General features: G+C 41.0%; 1 protein-coding gene across 1 annotated transcript in view; it reads left to right on the forward strand.

Moving 5' to 3' along the window:
- The first annotated feature begins 1,406 nt into the window (after positions 1-1,406).
- kif5c.S (kinesin family member 5C S homeolog) overlaps positions 1,407-17,930 on the forward strand; it is a 38,654-nt gene continuing 22,130 nt past the window's right edge. Inside the window, exons 1-6 of the mRNA XM_018238770.2 lie at positions 1,407-2,036; positions 5,922-6,012; positions 8,310-8,383; positions 12,491-12,595; positions 14,085-14,133; positions 17,690-17,745. Coding sequence (XP_018094259.1) covers positions 1,911-2,036; positions 5,922-6,012; positions 8,310-8,383; positions 12,491-12,595; positions 14,085-14,133; positions 17,690-17,745 — 501 coding nt within the window. The 5' untranslated portion in view covers positions 1,407-1,910. The remainder of the gene's footprint in view (positions 2,037-5,921; positions 6,013-8,309; positions 8,384-12,490; positions 12,596-14,084; positions 14,134-17,689; positions 17,746-17,930) is intronic.

Genomic DNA, 17,930 nt, shown 5'->3' on the forward strand with positions numbered 1-17,930 from the left:
TAACTGGAATTGGTATCCCCCAGTATTATGCTCAGTTTACTAGGAACAGAGAATAGAATGTAAATGTTCCTATGTACACAACCACTGATGTATGAATATGAGGTGGGGGGTTGGGAATGGAGCAGCTTTTTCTGCATTTATTTTCTTATTAAGCGCCTGTAATCTTATTTGCTTACATTGTAGTCAATTTCCCCACTAGATTCATGTACATATAACCTTATCTCTAACAATGGCATAATTACCCTCCTCTGCCCAGAATATCACTGTGCCAATTTCCTTGGGATTTTGCCATCAGAAGACAACAGGCTGTAGCTGTGCTGTGATCTAGTAGGGCTGTCTGATTGTATTGCATTTAATTTGCAGTCAGTGTAGCTCAGCAAGTGATCTAGTAACAGCTGGGCACCATTCTTCTTAATTAGTAGGGCTCTTCCAACCAGTGGACTTGGGTTATTAGCCTGTGACCATGGGAGGTAAACAAAAAAAAGTATAATTGTACCCAAGGAAATAAAACTATCCAATTAACCCATATACTTGGCCATGCCTCCAATCAGCCCCAGTCAGTCCCTTTGTGCCCAAACCCCATGCATTATCCACCCCAAATGCTCAATATATTCATATACTGATAGTGTTTCGCTCAGCAGGAACAGTCCACTAAGCTTTCTTATAGCGCATATCCAGTTGCACCTTTAAACAATGCTATTTCTGTAAGGTTTCTCATAGCCTGTACACTAAAAACACAAGCGTCTGCCAGCACAGTTAGACCCCTGTATGAAACCTAGTTGAGCAGGAACAGTCCTGTTGGATTGCTCATAGCCTGTGGAGAGGGGTGCCATAAATATAAGCAAGCTAATTGGGCATGCACACTGTTTACTGCCCACTTAACTTTGTATGTGTGGTATTGTAGAAGGCACACTGAAATCACTGCTGAGACGCATTACTTACGTGCTCTTGATTAGAGAGCATTGTTATTATAGGACTACACAGAATAGATATTGGACCAGCCTTGCATTTTACATGAACCTAATGTGTGTGACTCTGATAGGGACATTCGATTGTAAGCTCCACTGAGGCAGAGAGTGATGGGAATGAGGTATTTATGTTTTTTCTATATAAACAAAGGCAGCGTCGGACTGGCCAGGAAAACTCCCGGTGGGCCCAGGTGTCAGTGGGCCCTCCTGCTTCTAAACATTTGGCCTATTTCATGGCCATTCCCTATTTCTATGAGAACAAAGAGGCTAAATTGAAGGAATAATAGATTATGGTATGTTAAGAAAAAAGAATAGGAGAATAGAGATTGAGTGAGGAGAGGAAGAAAAATAGAGTGGGCCCCATGTTCTAAAGTTTTTGGGTGGGCCCCTGGTCTAAGGTTTTTGGGTGGGTCCCTGATGTCCCAGTCCAACTCGGAACAAAGGCTAATGATAGCTAAATGGCACGCTGATAGGAATCTATAGATAGAGAAATAAGGGCACCAATCTATAAGGCAGAATTGCTGGCAATATATAGATACACTGGCCTTATTTAAGAGGAATGTTATGCACTCAGTAAAGATCCCATGGCTGCAACAGTTCTACATCAGATATCTCCGCCCCTCTCTCCTCACTCACCTTAAATGCGTTCGCTGAGCCTAAAGACTACAATTCCCATGAAGCCTTGCTTCTCCCCCTTCAGTGGAAGCGCGCATGCGCCGGGAGGCTGATGCAGTACAAAGCTGCTAAGGCTGGTGCTGATGCAGGATGGCTGAGCTGTGATTGATGCTGCCGCTCGGATGGTACCAGGGAGTGGGGGTGATGCTGCCCGGGGCAGGGAGATGAGCTACTGATTGTGCCCAGCTCTGGATTGATGATTTCCCCTTAGACTGGGGGTGGGAGGATCGGAGCTGCTTCTTATCTGAGCCCTTGGAAGGAGTCGCTATGGCAGATCCAGCCGAGTGCAGCATTAAAGTCATGTGCCGGTTCCGGCCACTGAACAAAGCGGAGATCCAGAGAGGAGATAAATTCATCCCGGTGTTTAAGGGAGACGATACCGTCGTGATCGGGGTAAGTGGGCTCCGTGGCTGCGGGCTGGGCTGTGGTGCTTTTCTCTTATGTGCGGGGGTTCCCTCTGTGTCAGTCATGTCTCTACAATGGGCTGATTCGTCGCTCTCATCTGCAGCCTGTGCATCACTTATACACTGACTGGGCAGCAGCTGTGCCATTAGGACTGTGTGACGCCTGTGCATCGCGTGCTGTTTACTGGGAGTCCAACCCACGTCCATTTGCATTGATTTGTCACTGACTGTGCATCAGTTGTGTCCATCAGCCTGGAGCTGCCCCTGTGCATCCTATGTGACTGCTTAGGGTGTGATTCCTGTGCATCACTAGCAGCTGCAATTCCCTGCTGTCACTCAGCACACAGGTTTGAATGATTAGGGATTCCTGTGCATGGGCCATAGCCTGTCCTTGGGTGGGCTCCATCCCTGCTTCCCTGAGCTGTAGTCAGACACAAGAAGATTATATATGGTGCCCCCGAGGCAGGACACATCTGCACCCCATGTGAATCTGAATGGCCCCGTGATGTCATTCTGGGGACTCCTATAGGGCAAGAGCCGTGGGTGAGTTCCAGTGGCCCAGCTGCTGCAGCCCAAAGAAAATCACAACTGTATTTAATGTATTTATAAGACTCTTACAGTTAACCCTCTAGATACCACTAAACCCCTTCCCTGCACTTGGCATAGGATGCACACACACACTACACACACACAGTTACAATGGGAGCACAGATATCCAGTTCTATGATGCAAAATGGGAGATGTAGTTGTGTGCCAGCTGGACAGTACAGATGTCCCTGCTAATGCTTTGACCTCCTGCTGTGCATCCATCCATTGTGCAAACACTGGTGGGGCACAGATGGCAGCTGTGGGGTGTTACTGTCTGGTGGATTATAACTGGTTACATTGATATGTAATCTTGCCAGTCTGATGCCATTCATTCACCAGCCTTGGGCACATCTATCCTCCCCCCTCACTGCAGATCAGCAGCCCCTGGTTCTCTGGCAGCCGGGGAGAGATTCGGGCTGATTCTGGGCTGCTGCAGCCTCCCCACCATTGATCCCATGACATCACCCGTGGTAAATGCTCAGCCTCCCTTCTGCAGAGAACCAGCTGATTGACATCCCACCCCCATCCCCGTCCTTTTTTCCTTTTAGACAGGGGGGGTTTCTTCTAGGACAAGAGCTGGCTCAGGTGGAGGAATGTAAATAAGGGCCTTACCAATACATATAAGAAGGCAATACAGCAGGAGCTGCAGAACCTCTTGCAATGCGGAGCCTTGTTATGCATAGGAGGTTCACCAAAGATCTGTTTATAGATAGAAAATAAAGCTGCTATGCTACATACATAACCCTCAATAAGGGACTTCTGGGTCCTGATTCCTTGACTTGCCCTTGCTTTTCAGTTGCCCGTAAAGGTTGAATTCAGAGTCATTATATAACGATACTGTTTCAGCAGTTATTTGCTGGGAAATTGCTTCCATGGAACCAAGTGAGAATTAGCCCAGCCAGTGGGACATATGGATGTGTGTTTACTGGTCATAAATAATGGATGACCAGATTGTTCTTATATTCTTTTCTCTGAGGTAAATACATTGAAAACACAGTGACATTTCCCTTGTGACATTTCCCAACAAGCCAGTGAATTTTTGCACACATTGATGAGAGATTGACTGATTGGTCAACAAGGCTGACTATCTAGACACAGCCCAGGGTAGTGGTTAGCATTTTTTTTCAGTACTGGGCAATTTACGCCTTAACCTTTCCTTGTCCTTTATGCATTGTAGGAAAATAGGAATGGGTTGGATGTTGCACAGCCCACATGAGTTGCTCTGGGCTTATGGAAATGGGGTCTTATGCAATTCTTGGTCAGGGACCCATTGCGCCCACAGACTGGAGCAAGAAGGACGGTTACCAATTTCTTACAATGTTGGCATAATGCCCCAGACATAGGGCAGTTTATGGGTAGGAAGCAAAGTCCTTGCTCTTGTAAATGCTCTTTACCTTTCCTAATAAACTTTTAACTGCTCTCAGGAGGTTGTGATGAAGTATGAGATTTAATAGTACAAAGGCAGATGAGCAAACTGCACAGTGTTTTTCCCACATGCACCAAGCTGCCATTCTATGGTTATTGCTTCTCTCTCAAGACCCAATGAGTTTTGGGTACAGCTCAGCAGAGCGCTGGTTTTGCAATTGACCTTAATTGGAGCTTTCTTTGTATTAGTGCACAACTCTCTAAAGGGGGGGTCGGGTAAGACTGACCTCATAAGCATTAAGGAACACCTGCACCCGGGCTATATGTATACAATCCCTACTGTATATAACCAGTGAATTAGGCACGACACCTCCTGGCTGAGGATGGGGGGGGGGGGTCAGGGGTGTTTACTGGGAAGATTGGTTGGTCATTTGAAAAATACAGGGAGGTATGGAACATGCACAGGGGGTGCAGTGTTATTTATTTCTTCTCAGTAGTTGGTATAACTGCTCTGCTTGCGCTGGGCAGTGAAGGGAAAGATCAAGCCAATTATAGAGACAAGATTATAAACCACAAGCGTTAATTAGATTAAAGAAATTGCCAGCTTGCTGAAATGGTGTTATGCTAGTGACAGGTAGAGGTTTCTCATTTTTTTTCCTTAAAACAGAGGTAGATTCTTAAAACAGTTGCTTGACAAATTTTTGGAGAACTAGGGTTTAATTAAAAAATAAATAGGGCTAACTAAATAAGAACTTTTGTGAAATCCCCCAATGGTTTGCCTACTCAGGAGCCGCCAAGCTTTAGGAGTATAGCAGAATATACAGCTGAGCTGTGAAATAAAACTCTGCTCTAATAAGTTAAGAATTATTTGCTAATCAAATTTAATCAAACAGCAGAAACCAGCACTGTAGGGTTCAAACTTGTCCATAGCCATAGACACAGGTTTGGACTAGTAGCAAAGATGTTCTCCAGGGCACCCTTCACTCAGCTCCACTACAGGCTTGCTATAGAGCTTTAACAGCAGGCAAGAGAGAGCATTTTTGTGGAAGAAAGTCCCCTTTCTGGTGCCCCCCCCTTAAGCTGAAGCTGGCACTCCTTTGGCCCATGGGTGTCAATATGGTAAATATGTCTCTGCTTTGCACTCCATGTGAAATCAGTCACTGAATGGCCAGTTGCCTATCCCAGTTTACAGTGGGCTGAATGAAGCTGATATACAAGACAAGCCTGTATAATGTCTCAAAATATTGGGAAAGAAGGCGCACACCCTTACAATTATACTGCCAGGGGCTAATCCATAGGAGACTCCCCATAAGGGTCTCCAAATCTAACATGCAAATAACCCGGAAAGGATTGCACAGTCAATTAACAAAAAAATATTTAATACATTAGAAAAAAAGTGGGGTTATCCAAAATTACAAAAATTACAAAATAATTGGTGAGCCCAACGCGCTTCGACCATAGTGGACTTCCTCAGGGGCACAAATAATAAATAATGAAAAAGAGGTTTTATACCCATGGATGTTTCATTCCCTCGGCGGCGAGTATTGGGCGTCTGATGTCATTCCGCTTCCTCCAATATCGAAGGAGCAGAAGGATGCCCTCTGGGTATTTGTTTGGAACACAAATGTGTTCCAGCATGCTCACCAATTATTTTGTAATTTTGGTTAACCCCCCTTTTTTTCTTTTGTATTACATATGTTTTTGTTAATTGAGTGTGCAATCCTTTCCAGGTTATAAGCCTGTATAATGTGGCTGCATTAGGAGCAGGTGGCTCTTCTTTGTTCCTTCAAGTGCTATGGATCATGTCGTTTGCATGATAAGCCCCAGAATCTTCCCATTGTTTTGTTCTGGCATTGCTGTTTGCAGATACACCTTTGCTTATTTTTCTGCATCTAATAAATCTATTCTGTGTTTCTTCCAGCCATCCAAGCCCTATGTGTTTGATAAGGTGTTCCCTTCCAACACTACCCAGGAGCACGTGTACAGTGCCTGTGCCAAACAGATCGTCAAAGGTGAACCATGCCTATACCCATATATTCTCTGTCCCAACCTTCCATAACAGCTCATCCAAGGGTTGCCCAACTGATGCTGGACTACATTACCTAGCACGTCCAACATGTTATAAATTGCTGAAGAATATTGATGCTCTCTACCTGCATAGAAGCCTCAGCCTGCATAGGAGGCTGAGAGAAGCAGATCTGCTCCTTAGCCCGATCTCCATACAACAGATCCTGTTCCATTTGTCTTCATGCACACTCAGCAGAACAGAGGGAAGGCAGGCATTTTCAGACCAAACTCCTCTGCGTGTGACTGCGCACAAAAGGATCTTATTCAAACAAACGGGGATGGAGCAGGTAGCAGATCTGCTTCTCTTAGTCTGAGAAAAGTATGCCTTTGCCTGCACCTGGAACAATTGCATCTGCTCGGGTGCAAGCACGTGGCAGATTTCATTGAAAATTATGCAAACGCTTGCAGTTGCAAAACACCATGTTTGCTTAATTTGATCCCAAAAATGTAAAGCTTATATTTACTTATTGCAATTTCCCACTGTGTAATAAAATACAGTAGTACCCTCATTTTACATTGTTCAGGGGACCAGAAAAAAATAGTGTAAAATCCATGAAAATGTAAAATCAGGGAAATATATTATGCATAATATATAGGTGGGACCACAAAACAACAATGTAAAATTGAGGTTCCACTGTAATAGTCTGATTGGAAGTAGGGAGTCAGGTACTCATTATGCAGATCTATTTATATAGATGGCTAATTAAGGCCATTAAAGGTCCGTACAGTTGGCGTCTGTATCTGGCCCTCCTGGCACTGCTTTTGTGTTTGGCACCCTTCTCTGGATTTAAAGGATCCGTTAAACTGACCCTAATGTATATTTCTGAGGTAGGCCTGTATTGATTGTAAGCTCTGTTCTAGCAAGGACTCATGGCAATGCCCTGTATATTACTGTATAATGCTATGTAGTATGGTACAGAGATTAAGGAATAATCATAACTAAGGAGCGAGCTGCCTTTAAGTCATATTAGAGATCCCATGGCTTTGGCTAGAATGCAATTTTGTTATATGAAATTTTATAGCCAATTAGACTTCAGAAATCTACAGGCAGTGTTTAAATGCTGCTTTATTTTATAAATGTGGTTGCTGGGCATTTTCTACTCCCCTGACCCCCCCCCCCTTACAATGAAGTCTTTTGTGCATAGAAGCCATGGTTACTGGGAAGTGCTGCTAAGTAACTGGTGGCTTGGATTGTTAACACCTTTCATTCATTTGCCCTCTGAATGAATTAGTGATTCAGCTGGGGACTTGTAATGAGAGGCTGATCAATACCTGAGCGGCAGTGTTTGGTCATTATAGCTGTGGGGGGTTGCAGGTCCTTTCCAATCCTTATCCCCTTTTCTATGCAGAGCTTTACATTGGATTTGTCATAAATGAATTGACACCTTGCCTCCCAAATATTTACTGCTCAACTAAAATGAGAAGTTTTAACTCAAGAAAACATGGGAGATGAACTGCAAATTACTCTTTTATGACCCAGTGATCAACTTTGTATACAAAACCACTAGCTTATTAGTGTGTAGCACAGCCATTCCAATACCCGTGGAAGGGCTTTTTGACTGTTCTATATCTTCCTCACCCCCTTCTGTAATGCTAATGAGCTGATACAACCCTTGGTCATATGGAACTAAAGGTGGCCATACATGGGCCAATAAAAGCTGCCGACTGACCAAGTCGTCAGCATGTTGGCCAGTGTATGGGGCTTTCCAACGGACTTCCCTGATTGACATCTGGCCATAAATCAGCAAGATGACGACACAATCAGGTCAGCTCAATATCGCTCACTCGCTCAAGGTAGGCCTATTGGTGCAAGATCCACCAACCTCTCCAAAAAACTGTATCTGCACATGTAAGGCCACCTTAAGTTAATTTCAAGGCAATCACATGGCAGACTTTGGCTAGTTTGACTAAAAATTGCCAGCTGGTTTACCATACCCATCCTTGTGACTCTAGGCTTACAACCAGGTCTTTAAGGCTTATGTGCTATTTTTAAGGTAAATATAAATGTTCATTTTGCTTACACTGGAACTGAATGAAAATCACTCCTCTGTCCACAAGGAGGCAATTTGCTCCAGAGTAATGTCTAAGTTTGAAGAAAGGCTGATTAAAAAGTCTATGTCCCCTAAGCAGACCAGACTCATTGGAGCCCTTGTGCTTCTGGCACACCGTCTCTAGAAATGAAGAATTAATCATATTCCTCCATTCAATAATATGTGTATTTAATTGTCTTCTTCTCTTGCAGATGTGTTGGACGGTTATAATGGAACTATCTTTGCCTATGGACAAACCTCCTCAGGGAAAACACACACCATGGAGGTAATGATTGCTTAACACCAGCCAACTTTTCTCTTTATTTTTACAGGGGGGTTGGACAAAAACAAAAGTGACAACCCTAAAGCAGTTGAAACTAGAGTCATTGATCACCAATTATCTTATTTATACTTAAACAGATGATTGCAAAGGGGTTGCCTCATTGCACTGCACTACTTATTATATATCTACTCAAGGCCGAAGCCTGTTGATCAAGAACCTTTTTAGTAGAGAGCAGACTTGTTATATTTCTGCTAATGAAAGGCATGCCCAGCCCACTTTACCTTCTCAGTCAGACATTGTATGTGCCATTCATGAATTCATTTATGTGCTCATTCTGCTTAACTACCCAAACCAGCTCCTAGTTATGCCTGAATGGACTTGTGGAGACTATTTTGTCTTGCCATCAATACTTCATTCATTTAAAGGAGAAGGAAAGGCTTTGTGCACTTGGGGGTGCCAAATGTTTGGCACCCCCAAGTGATTGTACTGACTTACCTGAAACCCCGGGCCGGTGCTCCTATCAGCAGAAAACTGCTCCTTTATGGGCTGGTGTCAAAAACAACAATACAGTTTAATTATCCCCATTAACCACTATCTTTGGTCATCTTCCCCAATCTGGCCCTCTGTCCTACTTTGCTATATAATGTCCTTCTTACTAATGTGCTGACTTTCTTCCTACTCTGTCTCATAGCCTATTTGTAACTTCTACTCTGTTATCTCTGGTTCTTCCCATCTGTCTTCTTATCTTGCTATTTCTGGTACTTCTCTCTACTCTGCTGTTTCTGGTATCCCCCTCTACTTTGCTATCGATAGTCCTTATTTCTCATCTGCTGTATTTGGCCTTTATTCTGCTTTCTCACTACCATTTCCCTTCTCTGCAACATTAGGATTCTTCTTCTCTGTCTCTGGTCCTATCTGACCTCTATTCTGTTACCTCTGGTTCTTCCTCCACTTTCTTCCTCTGCTATCTCTGGTATGTATTTTACTTGCTATCTCTGCTGTCTCTGCTATCTCTGCTCTTTCTCTCTTGTCTGTGTATTTGGGCCGTATTCTGCTTTCTCTCTACCTTCTTCATTCTCTGCAGAGCCATTCTTCCTACTCTATCTCTGGATCTATCTGGAACCTCTTCTTCTATCTCTGTTTCTTTGCCCCCCTGCTTCTTACCTTGCTATGTCTGGTAACTTCTCTTTACTCTGCTCTCTTTGGTGCTTCAGTCTCTACTTTACAACCCTGGTCCTTCTGCATAGTCTGTTGTATATAGACCTTATTCTGCATTCTTTAGACCTTCTCCCTTCTCAGCAACACGAGGCCCTTCTTCCTACTCTGTCTCTGGTTCTATCTGGTATCTCTACTCTGTTATTTCTGGCTCTTCCACACTTCTTCTTCTCACTCTGCTATCAGTAATTCTACCTAATTACATTTCTGTCATTGCAGCACTATCCTGAATCAAGAACCTGGCAATATTAACATTAATTAATATAAAAGCCAAAATAAAATGTTTTTAATGTACAGCTCTTATTCCCACACCACCTTAAGGCTATAGAACTATCTTTGGGCCCCTGGCTCTCAGGCCAAATGGTGAATTCTGTTATGACATGCTATGTATGTATTATGTTGAAGAGGGGAGAAAGTGTATTTGTAGAAAAAATATTTTTGAACCCCAAAGTAACAAACTGTTAAATGCTGCATACTCATTGTACGTGGCCCATTCACCTATGGTTTTTTTTTGTTTTGAGTACTGTGTTCCCTATAAAGACACTGTTCTCCTGGATAATAATCTGTTGGGTAAAATCATGGAAAACAGAGATCTTTAGTAGAATTGCTACTAAACAGAAAGCCTTTGTACTAGTGACAGGGTAAAATAAGTGCTTGAGAGAATAACCCAACCACTAGGGAACCAATTAAAGAATGTAATAGATTCTAGATCATTTAATTTACCTTCTGTGCTATTTATAATATTTTACTGGCATAAGAATCAAGAAGGAAATGCTACGCTAATGTAATAAAACCGCAGATGAAAAATGAATTGTCTGATGGCTACTAACTGTGCATACTAGATGTTTCCTTTTCTGGCTGCTGGAATAAATATAACACACACTACTTTCTATGACCCATGAATAGAATATGCCTCTTCCTTTGCAGAATAAGTACATCTCATGGGAGGCTATCAAAGAGCTAAAGAGACAACCGCATACAGCCGAATGCTGATAGTTGGTAACTTGAATATTATTATTGCTATAACCAGTATCTTCTGAAAGTGTCTTCAACCCAGTGGGCTAAAAGTCTGTCTAGTCCCCAGCTAGACACTTTCAGAAGATACTGGTTGTACCAATAACAAACATTTAAAACACAAGAGTGACAAAGACCCTATAAAGAACCTATGAAATATAAACTGTTGGTTTGGTGATGCCAACAGTTATTTGTTTGCAGTTTGAACCCTGCCCTGCACACTGACCCCTGTAATGAACTCTGTATTATAAAATATGAGTATATTACAAAAAAACCTTGTCCTATGACCTATATAAAAGCCTCTAGCCTCGTGCCTTTCTATAATCAGGGTAACTTATTTTTCACCTTTAATGTACATATATCTTACAAAAGATGACATATTATTCCCTGTATATTAGTTAATGAAAGTGGGTATTGCATAAGGTTAATTTTTAGCTGAGTACAACACAAACTGATATTCTCTTATTAGCCGTTTAAGGCTCAGCGCTTCTCTGAGTAATGTATTTTAGCAATTATTATGTGCATAAAAGGAAAATGTTTTATTCATGAGGACAGTTGTTAATTCTCACAGGCTACTGATAGCTTAACATATGAATGTTTCCTGCAGCTCTTTTTATGTTGTGAATTGCACTTTAGTTTTAATGGTTTAAATGCAGCCCTGCAGTTTGCATATTATGTATAATGTCAGGGTGTTTAAAAGGGAGGACGTGTTGCATACACTGTTATTATTGAAGATCTCACTGTTGTAAAATAGAACTTGAAGAAAATATCTGAAAATTCACCTTGCATAATGATAATGTATAAAATAGAAATTGCTTAGTTCATGTGGTTATTGGAATGACTTCTTGCACTAGCCCATTTGTCTATGGGATAGCGGTCAGCACCTAGGAGATAACAAACTGTGGGACTGGCCCCCATAGGTGGGGCTTTGAACAGTGGAAGGGGGCTCAGCCTGAAGCCCTGTAAAGTTGAGAACTTGGAATATGGGAACTGGGAATATGGTCATTGTCTCTCTGAGATACACCCATTTGCATCACATTTGAGGTGAATATGTATTTGGCATCCTAAATGTACTTGCAACTATGACTTCATAACTGATACACTGATATATAAGGGGGGGGGGGGTAAGCAAAGGCTGGTCCTTTTGCCACCCCCATGTATAAAGGACTTTCCTTCTTCTTTATTAAGTGGGGTTGGAACTTCTCAAAGATAATTAATATAAACACATTTGTTAAAATCATAGATGTCATTGTTAGATTCCCAGTTTGTGCCATTATCATTATGTATTTACTGTGCCTCCTCAATGTTGGAACCATCTATACAATAATTAGCTTCTGAAAGCTCTGTTTTAGGGATCATAGCTGATTTGAATTCAAGTAATTTTATTTAGAACCTGTCTCATGACATCTCCCATATTGTCAAAGAGACAATCAGGCTATATCCCCCTTCCACAAGGCCCGCGCTGACCCCTAGTCTACAGTAAATTGTGGGACTTCAAGAATAAAACCCCAGGAAAGGTTTGGAACTAGACTTCCAGGCTTGTTATTGGTGTTAACTCTATACTGTATCTAATAACTTTATTGTTCATAATTAGTTGCTCACTTAGGTTGTATGGAGCTGTCCAATCGCTCATTCAAATCTGGTAGGACTGTAAGTGTGAAAATACAATAGGCAAAGTTTGCCCAAAGTAACCCAACTCAACCAATCAGCATTTACTAGGTCTACTGAACATTGAAAGAAAACATTGAATTAGTTCATGTAGTTTTGTCTTTGGCAGGGTTTCCCTGCCATCTTTATTGTCAGGGTCCTTCATCAGTGCATTGACTTTGCCTATGTAGAACATCAAGTTATGTTGTTTCCCGTTTGTCTTTGTGCTCCCAGGGGAAGCTGCACGACCATCAGCTGATGGGAATAATTCCAAGAATTGCACGTGACATCTTTGATCACATCTATTCCATGGATGAAAACCTCGAGTTCCACATCAAGGTAAATATAAAGTGGCAGGTTATATAAGAGTGGACACACCAGGGATACAGAATTTGTCATTTTCTGTCGCTTTCCATTCATCAACCTGTACAGATAAGGCTTTGTCAGAAAGTTATGCACATGGATTTTTTATTTGTACAGCAAATCATGCTTACCTGTATAGGGAAGATCTGAGTTTACAAGTATCTCTAATTTAATTTATTTGTAAAGACACACGCTTACTTATTATCCATAGCTTCTCTTGTCTTAGGAGAGTCATCATGTGAGAGGCTATTTATGGGCACAGACTGACACCCCTAAGAGCCTATACTCTTAGCTCCAGCACTGTACCCATAGGAACCAAAGCTGTGGAGTCGTTACATAAATCATTTGAGTCGGACTCCTCAGTTTATAGTACCTCAGACTCCAAGTCCTCTGTTTTTAAAGGAACAGTAACACCAAAAACGGAAAGTATATCAAAGTAATTTAAATATAATGTACTGTTGCTCTGCACTGGTAAAACTATTGTGTTTTCTTTAGAAAGACTACTATAGTTTATATAAATAAGCTGCTGTGTAGCCATGGGGGCAACCATTCTGCTTTAAAAAAAGAAGAAAAGGCACAGGTTACATAGCAGAACAAATAAATAGATAAAAACCATTGTATTGGACAAGGCTTATCTGTGTCTTTTCTCATTTTTTCCCCCGGCTTGAATGGCTGCATCCCATGCCTACACAGTAGCTCTTTATATAGAGTTTCTGAAGCAAACACACAGCTTTTAACAGTGCAGAGCAACAGTATATTACATGTTAATTACATTTAATTTGTGGTGTTACAGGCACCAGCAACTCTCCAATTTGCAATTCCAGCAATCTGGTTGCTAGAGTTCAAATGACCCTAGCAACCATGCACTGATATGAAAAAAAAGACTGGAATATAAATAGGAGAGGGCCAGAATAGAAAGATGAGTATCAAAAAGCAGCAATAACAATACATTTGTAGCCATACAGAGCAATTGTTTTTAGATGGAGTCAGTGATCCTCATTTGAAAACTGAAAAGAGTTAGAAGAAGGCAAATAATTCTAAAACTATTTTAAAAAATGAATGAAGATCAATTGAAAAGTTGCTCAGAATTAGCCATTCTATGAACCACCCCTTCAATCCAAAACTATCAAAGAAACAGAATTGCTTCTGCCGGATCCTCCTTCATAGAAGCTCTTAAATCTGACTTAATTATTTTCAGGGCTTTGTATACTCCGGATTAAAAATGATGCATAAATTTCAGGTTGCATAATAGTTCAGATGGACTTCACACTAGTGAGTACTGAAAGTACTAAGATAATGCTACCCTTACAGTTGACTTCTGCTATTCTTGTTATCATAATGTTTAATTCTATTGCTATTGCTTCATGATGATGGTAATAGAAAGTATTATTCTGTACAAGAAAACTGTCTTTATCACTACGCACATTATGGTTATTTTTACAATGTATATTTTGTTTTTGTCCAGGTGTCCTACTTTGAAATTTATTTGGACAAAATCAGGGACTTGTTGGATGGTAAGAGAACACTCTGTGCATTATAAAATGGCTTAGCAGCATTCATGTCTATATTTAAGTTTTAACAGGAAGTCTAACGTGGTCGTCCAACTGGCATTGGATTTGGAGTGGATGCTCCATTCTGTGAAACACAATCCATTCAGTCATCTGGTTTAATATTCACTTCCACCTCCCTCGGGTGCTTCCTTGGAAATCCAGAGGGATCAAGGTTATCCTAACTGGTTTTAACCCCTCCATATGAACCCCAGTGTACATATATATATATATACCAAGTCCAAAGGTGCACACCGTTGACTCCGTAACAGCCTGGGTGCCAGCAAACAGAAAATAGATATTCGCAAGAACAGCGACACTCACAGGATTTTCTTTGCGGATGAAAGTATGTTTATTCCACTCAACGTTTCGATCCCTCACAGGGATCTTCGTCAGGAGATTGTTTGTAATCTCCTGACTGAGGGATCGAAACGTTGAGTGGAATAAACATACTTTCATCCGCAAAGAAAATCCTGTGAGTGTCGCTGTTCTTGCGAATATATATATATATATATATATATATATATATATATATATATATATATATATATAAAATCAACCTTGGAAAATATATATATATATATATATGTTCTTGCGAATATATATATATATATATATATATATATATATATATATATATATATATATATATATATATATAAAATCAACCTTGGAAAAAACCGCACATACAGGCCTTGTAAGTTGTGCAAAAAAAGTGTTTTTATTCCGACGTTTCGGCTCCTAAACTCGAGCCTTTCTCATGGAGCCGAAACGTTGGGATAAAAACACTTTTTTACAACTTACAAGGCCTGTATGTGCTTTTTTTTCCAAGGTTGATTACATGTTTTTGAGGGAAGTTCACTTTAATATTAGTTTTTTTTATTGGTCTTCATTTTTCTATTCTCATGTGGCAACGGTGTAACTTGAGATCCACGCCTTTCCCCACCTGCCAGAGTATTGCATATTAAGGTGAAATTATACTTAAAGGGAATGTAAAGGCAAACATATAAAATCCCATTTTTACTTTCTTTAATGAAAAAGAGATCTATCTCCAATATACTTTAATTAAAAAATATGTACCATTTTTAACAAACCTGACTGTATGCAGTGAAATTCCCCCTTCCTTTTACTTGCTCTGACAGCTGCAGATAGGAAACTTCAGACGGTCCCTAAATGCTCTGCAGGGAAACGATCATACTTTCAAATGGCAAGGGGGAGCCCCACACCTTTTACTTCCCTGACCTCGAGCAGCTTTTTTTTTTTGTTTCCCTATAAAACAGCCGGCGACTGTGTAGAGATTTGTATATGCAGACCTAGTGCAGTCTGCATTTTTTGATGATTAATTACAGTCTTGCTGTATACAGGGCCGGAACTAGGGGTAGGCAGAGAAGGCATGTGCCTAGGGTGCAAAACTTAGGGGGCGCCAGGCACGTAGCTGGCACTGCTGCCTACCCCCTGTCCGATCTGCAAAGTCTGGAAAATTGATTGCGTGCCTGCACATGAGCTCACTCATATACAACCGGTGACATACATGCGCTCGTGTGCATGCTCATGTACACTCGGGGTGCAGAGGGGGCGATGGTGCCGGCCGGGTTGCCTGGGGCACCCGGCCGGCTTGGTCCGGCCCTGGCTGTATATATTTTTTGACTTGTGCTGTTTTGATAATTTATGATAATCCCTAAATTTATCCTCCAAACTGAAGCTCAGACCACACTGAGCATGTGCATAGTCTTGGTCTTGTAAAGATGTTTAACATAGTAACAAGATGACAGCCCCCTGCGGCCAACTTTTAAAACATAAATTATTTGTTTAATTAGGCTTCTGGTATATCTTTAAGTTCATGTTTAGTATAAAAAATGCAGCATTTCTAGCATTATTCTATTTTAGACTTTAGTTCCCCTTTAAGTTAATTAAGACTGTAAGCAAACCAATTGGGAGCAATAAATTGACATCAAATTGTTTTTGATCTAATCTTTTTGTCCAGCCAACATTATTTGCTCTGTGTACCTACACCCAAAAAGATTGACTTATGGATTCAGATCTCTATGCAGGGATTGCCCCTCACAGAGACAGTTCTGTGGGAGAGGTGGGTGGGCAAGTAGGAAAGAATTGCAGCAAGCCATATATAGGTTATTTAGTAGAGGAGTAGAATCTGCCTCCTAATAAGAAAAAATACAGATACTGTAATGTTATCAACTACCCAAAACCATTCTCCTTTATTGTTTTGGTTGGTTGCTTATACACGAGCAATCCTGGCCCCTCCGCAGCCCGAGGCAGCAGCAGTTGCTGCTGCCCCCCCTCTTGCGCTTACCTTTTTGCGCCTGAGGGGGTCTGGGGGGTCCACCAGGGCAGCAGAGAGGGCCAGTGCACTAGCGCAGAGAGCCTAACTGAAAATTTTTGCCGCCCCTGGTACCTAGTGGGGTGCTGCAGCCTGAGGTGACAGTCTCAAGTCGCCTCATTGGCGAAGCGCCCCTGCTTACACACAGCAGCAACTTATATCTAATTAAAACATCATGTGATGCCAGTCATGTATTCTTAGCACAAAGCCATTGTGATGTCAGTTGTGATACTCGTGACCTACTGTATATATAAATCAGCAGTGAGTAATTGCACTACTGGCAGTGAGGGAAAAAAGTGTTTCTACCGTTGCTTGAATCAGAAGAGATGTCTCATATGACTCATGAATTTTGCTGATTCTCCCCCCTCTTTGACAAGCTCAGGGCACACTGCTGCAACCAGGGGGGTCCTAAGAGATTTGGACAGAAGGATCATATCTTATTAGAATGCAGAATTCTCCAACAAACATGGTCTATAGAGCTTGCAGCTGATTCTAGTTGGGTTAATGCAATTACCTGCTAGGAAGCACATCGTTTCCAAAGACTCTTTGCTGAGATAAGTTATAGATACTTGGTGGAGCAGATTTCTTACATGACAAAAAAAAGGCAGCACTATTTAAGCTTTTATATAAATGTAACTGTGGTGATAAATATAATTTTGTCACACTATCTCTTTTTGGACTGATTTTATGAAGATCTGCTTTTATGTTCTTTAAAAGAAAAATAGTTATTCTGGCCACAGGGTCACGGTCACATTTATGGGGTGTTCAACTTTTGAATTTTTGCAATGAATCAAATTTTTTTTCAATAAAATTTGCAAATTTGTATTATGCTTTGAAAAACTACGATATTTAAGTGCAAAAAATGTGTAAAGTTTTAACGGAAAACGCTGCCATCTATAAGCTGTCAGTTCATGTAGAAGTCAGTGGGAGCTGTCTATGGCAATATTAAGGTGTTTTTTAAAATGCAAGTTTAACCATAGAAAACTATAAATAGGGCAAATATTCAAACTATTAAAAATTTTGGACTCATTTTTTTATAATTTTTTTTTCTATTTGGATTATTTAATAAGCATTCAGTTTTTTTAAACATTAGAGAAAAACCTCTAACATTACCCAAACTCAGATTTTAATAAATAAGCTTATAAACGTACAAACTACAATGAAATCCTCTCTTGCTTTCCTTAGTGTCCAAAACAAACCTTGCTGTCCATGAAGATAAAAACAGAGTTCCATTTGTCAAGGTAAAGTGGAATTAGATCTTTATTTCTATCTTCTATATCAATAACCAGGATTGCATCTAAAATAAATACTCAAGGAACAGTAAATGCAAATGAAATGTGGTCCCCAATTCCTGTCCTCTCCTACCCACCTTCTGCTCCTTTGATTACATTCGTCCTTCGTTCTTATGTCTACCTTCATCATACTC

This window comes from Xenopus laevis, chromosome 9_10S, assembly GCF_017654675.1.
Source record: "Xenopus laevis strain J_2021 chromosome 9_10S, Xenopus_laevis_v10.1, whole genome shotgun sequence".
NCBI lineage: Eukaryota > Metazoa > Chordata > Amphibia > Anura > Pipidae > Xenopus > Xenopus laevis.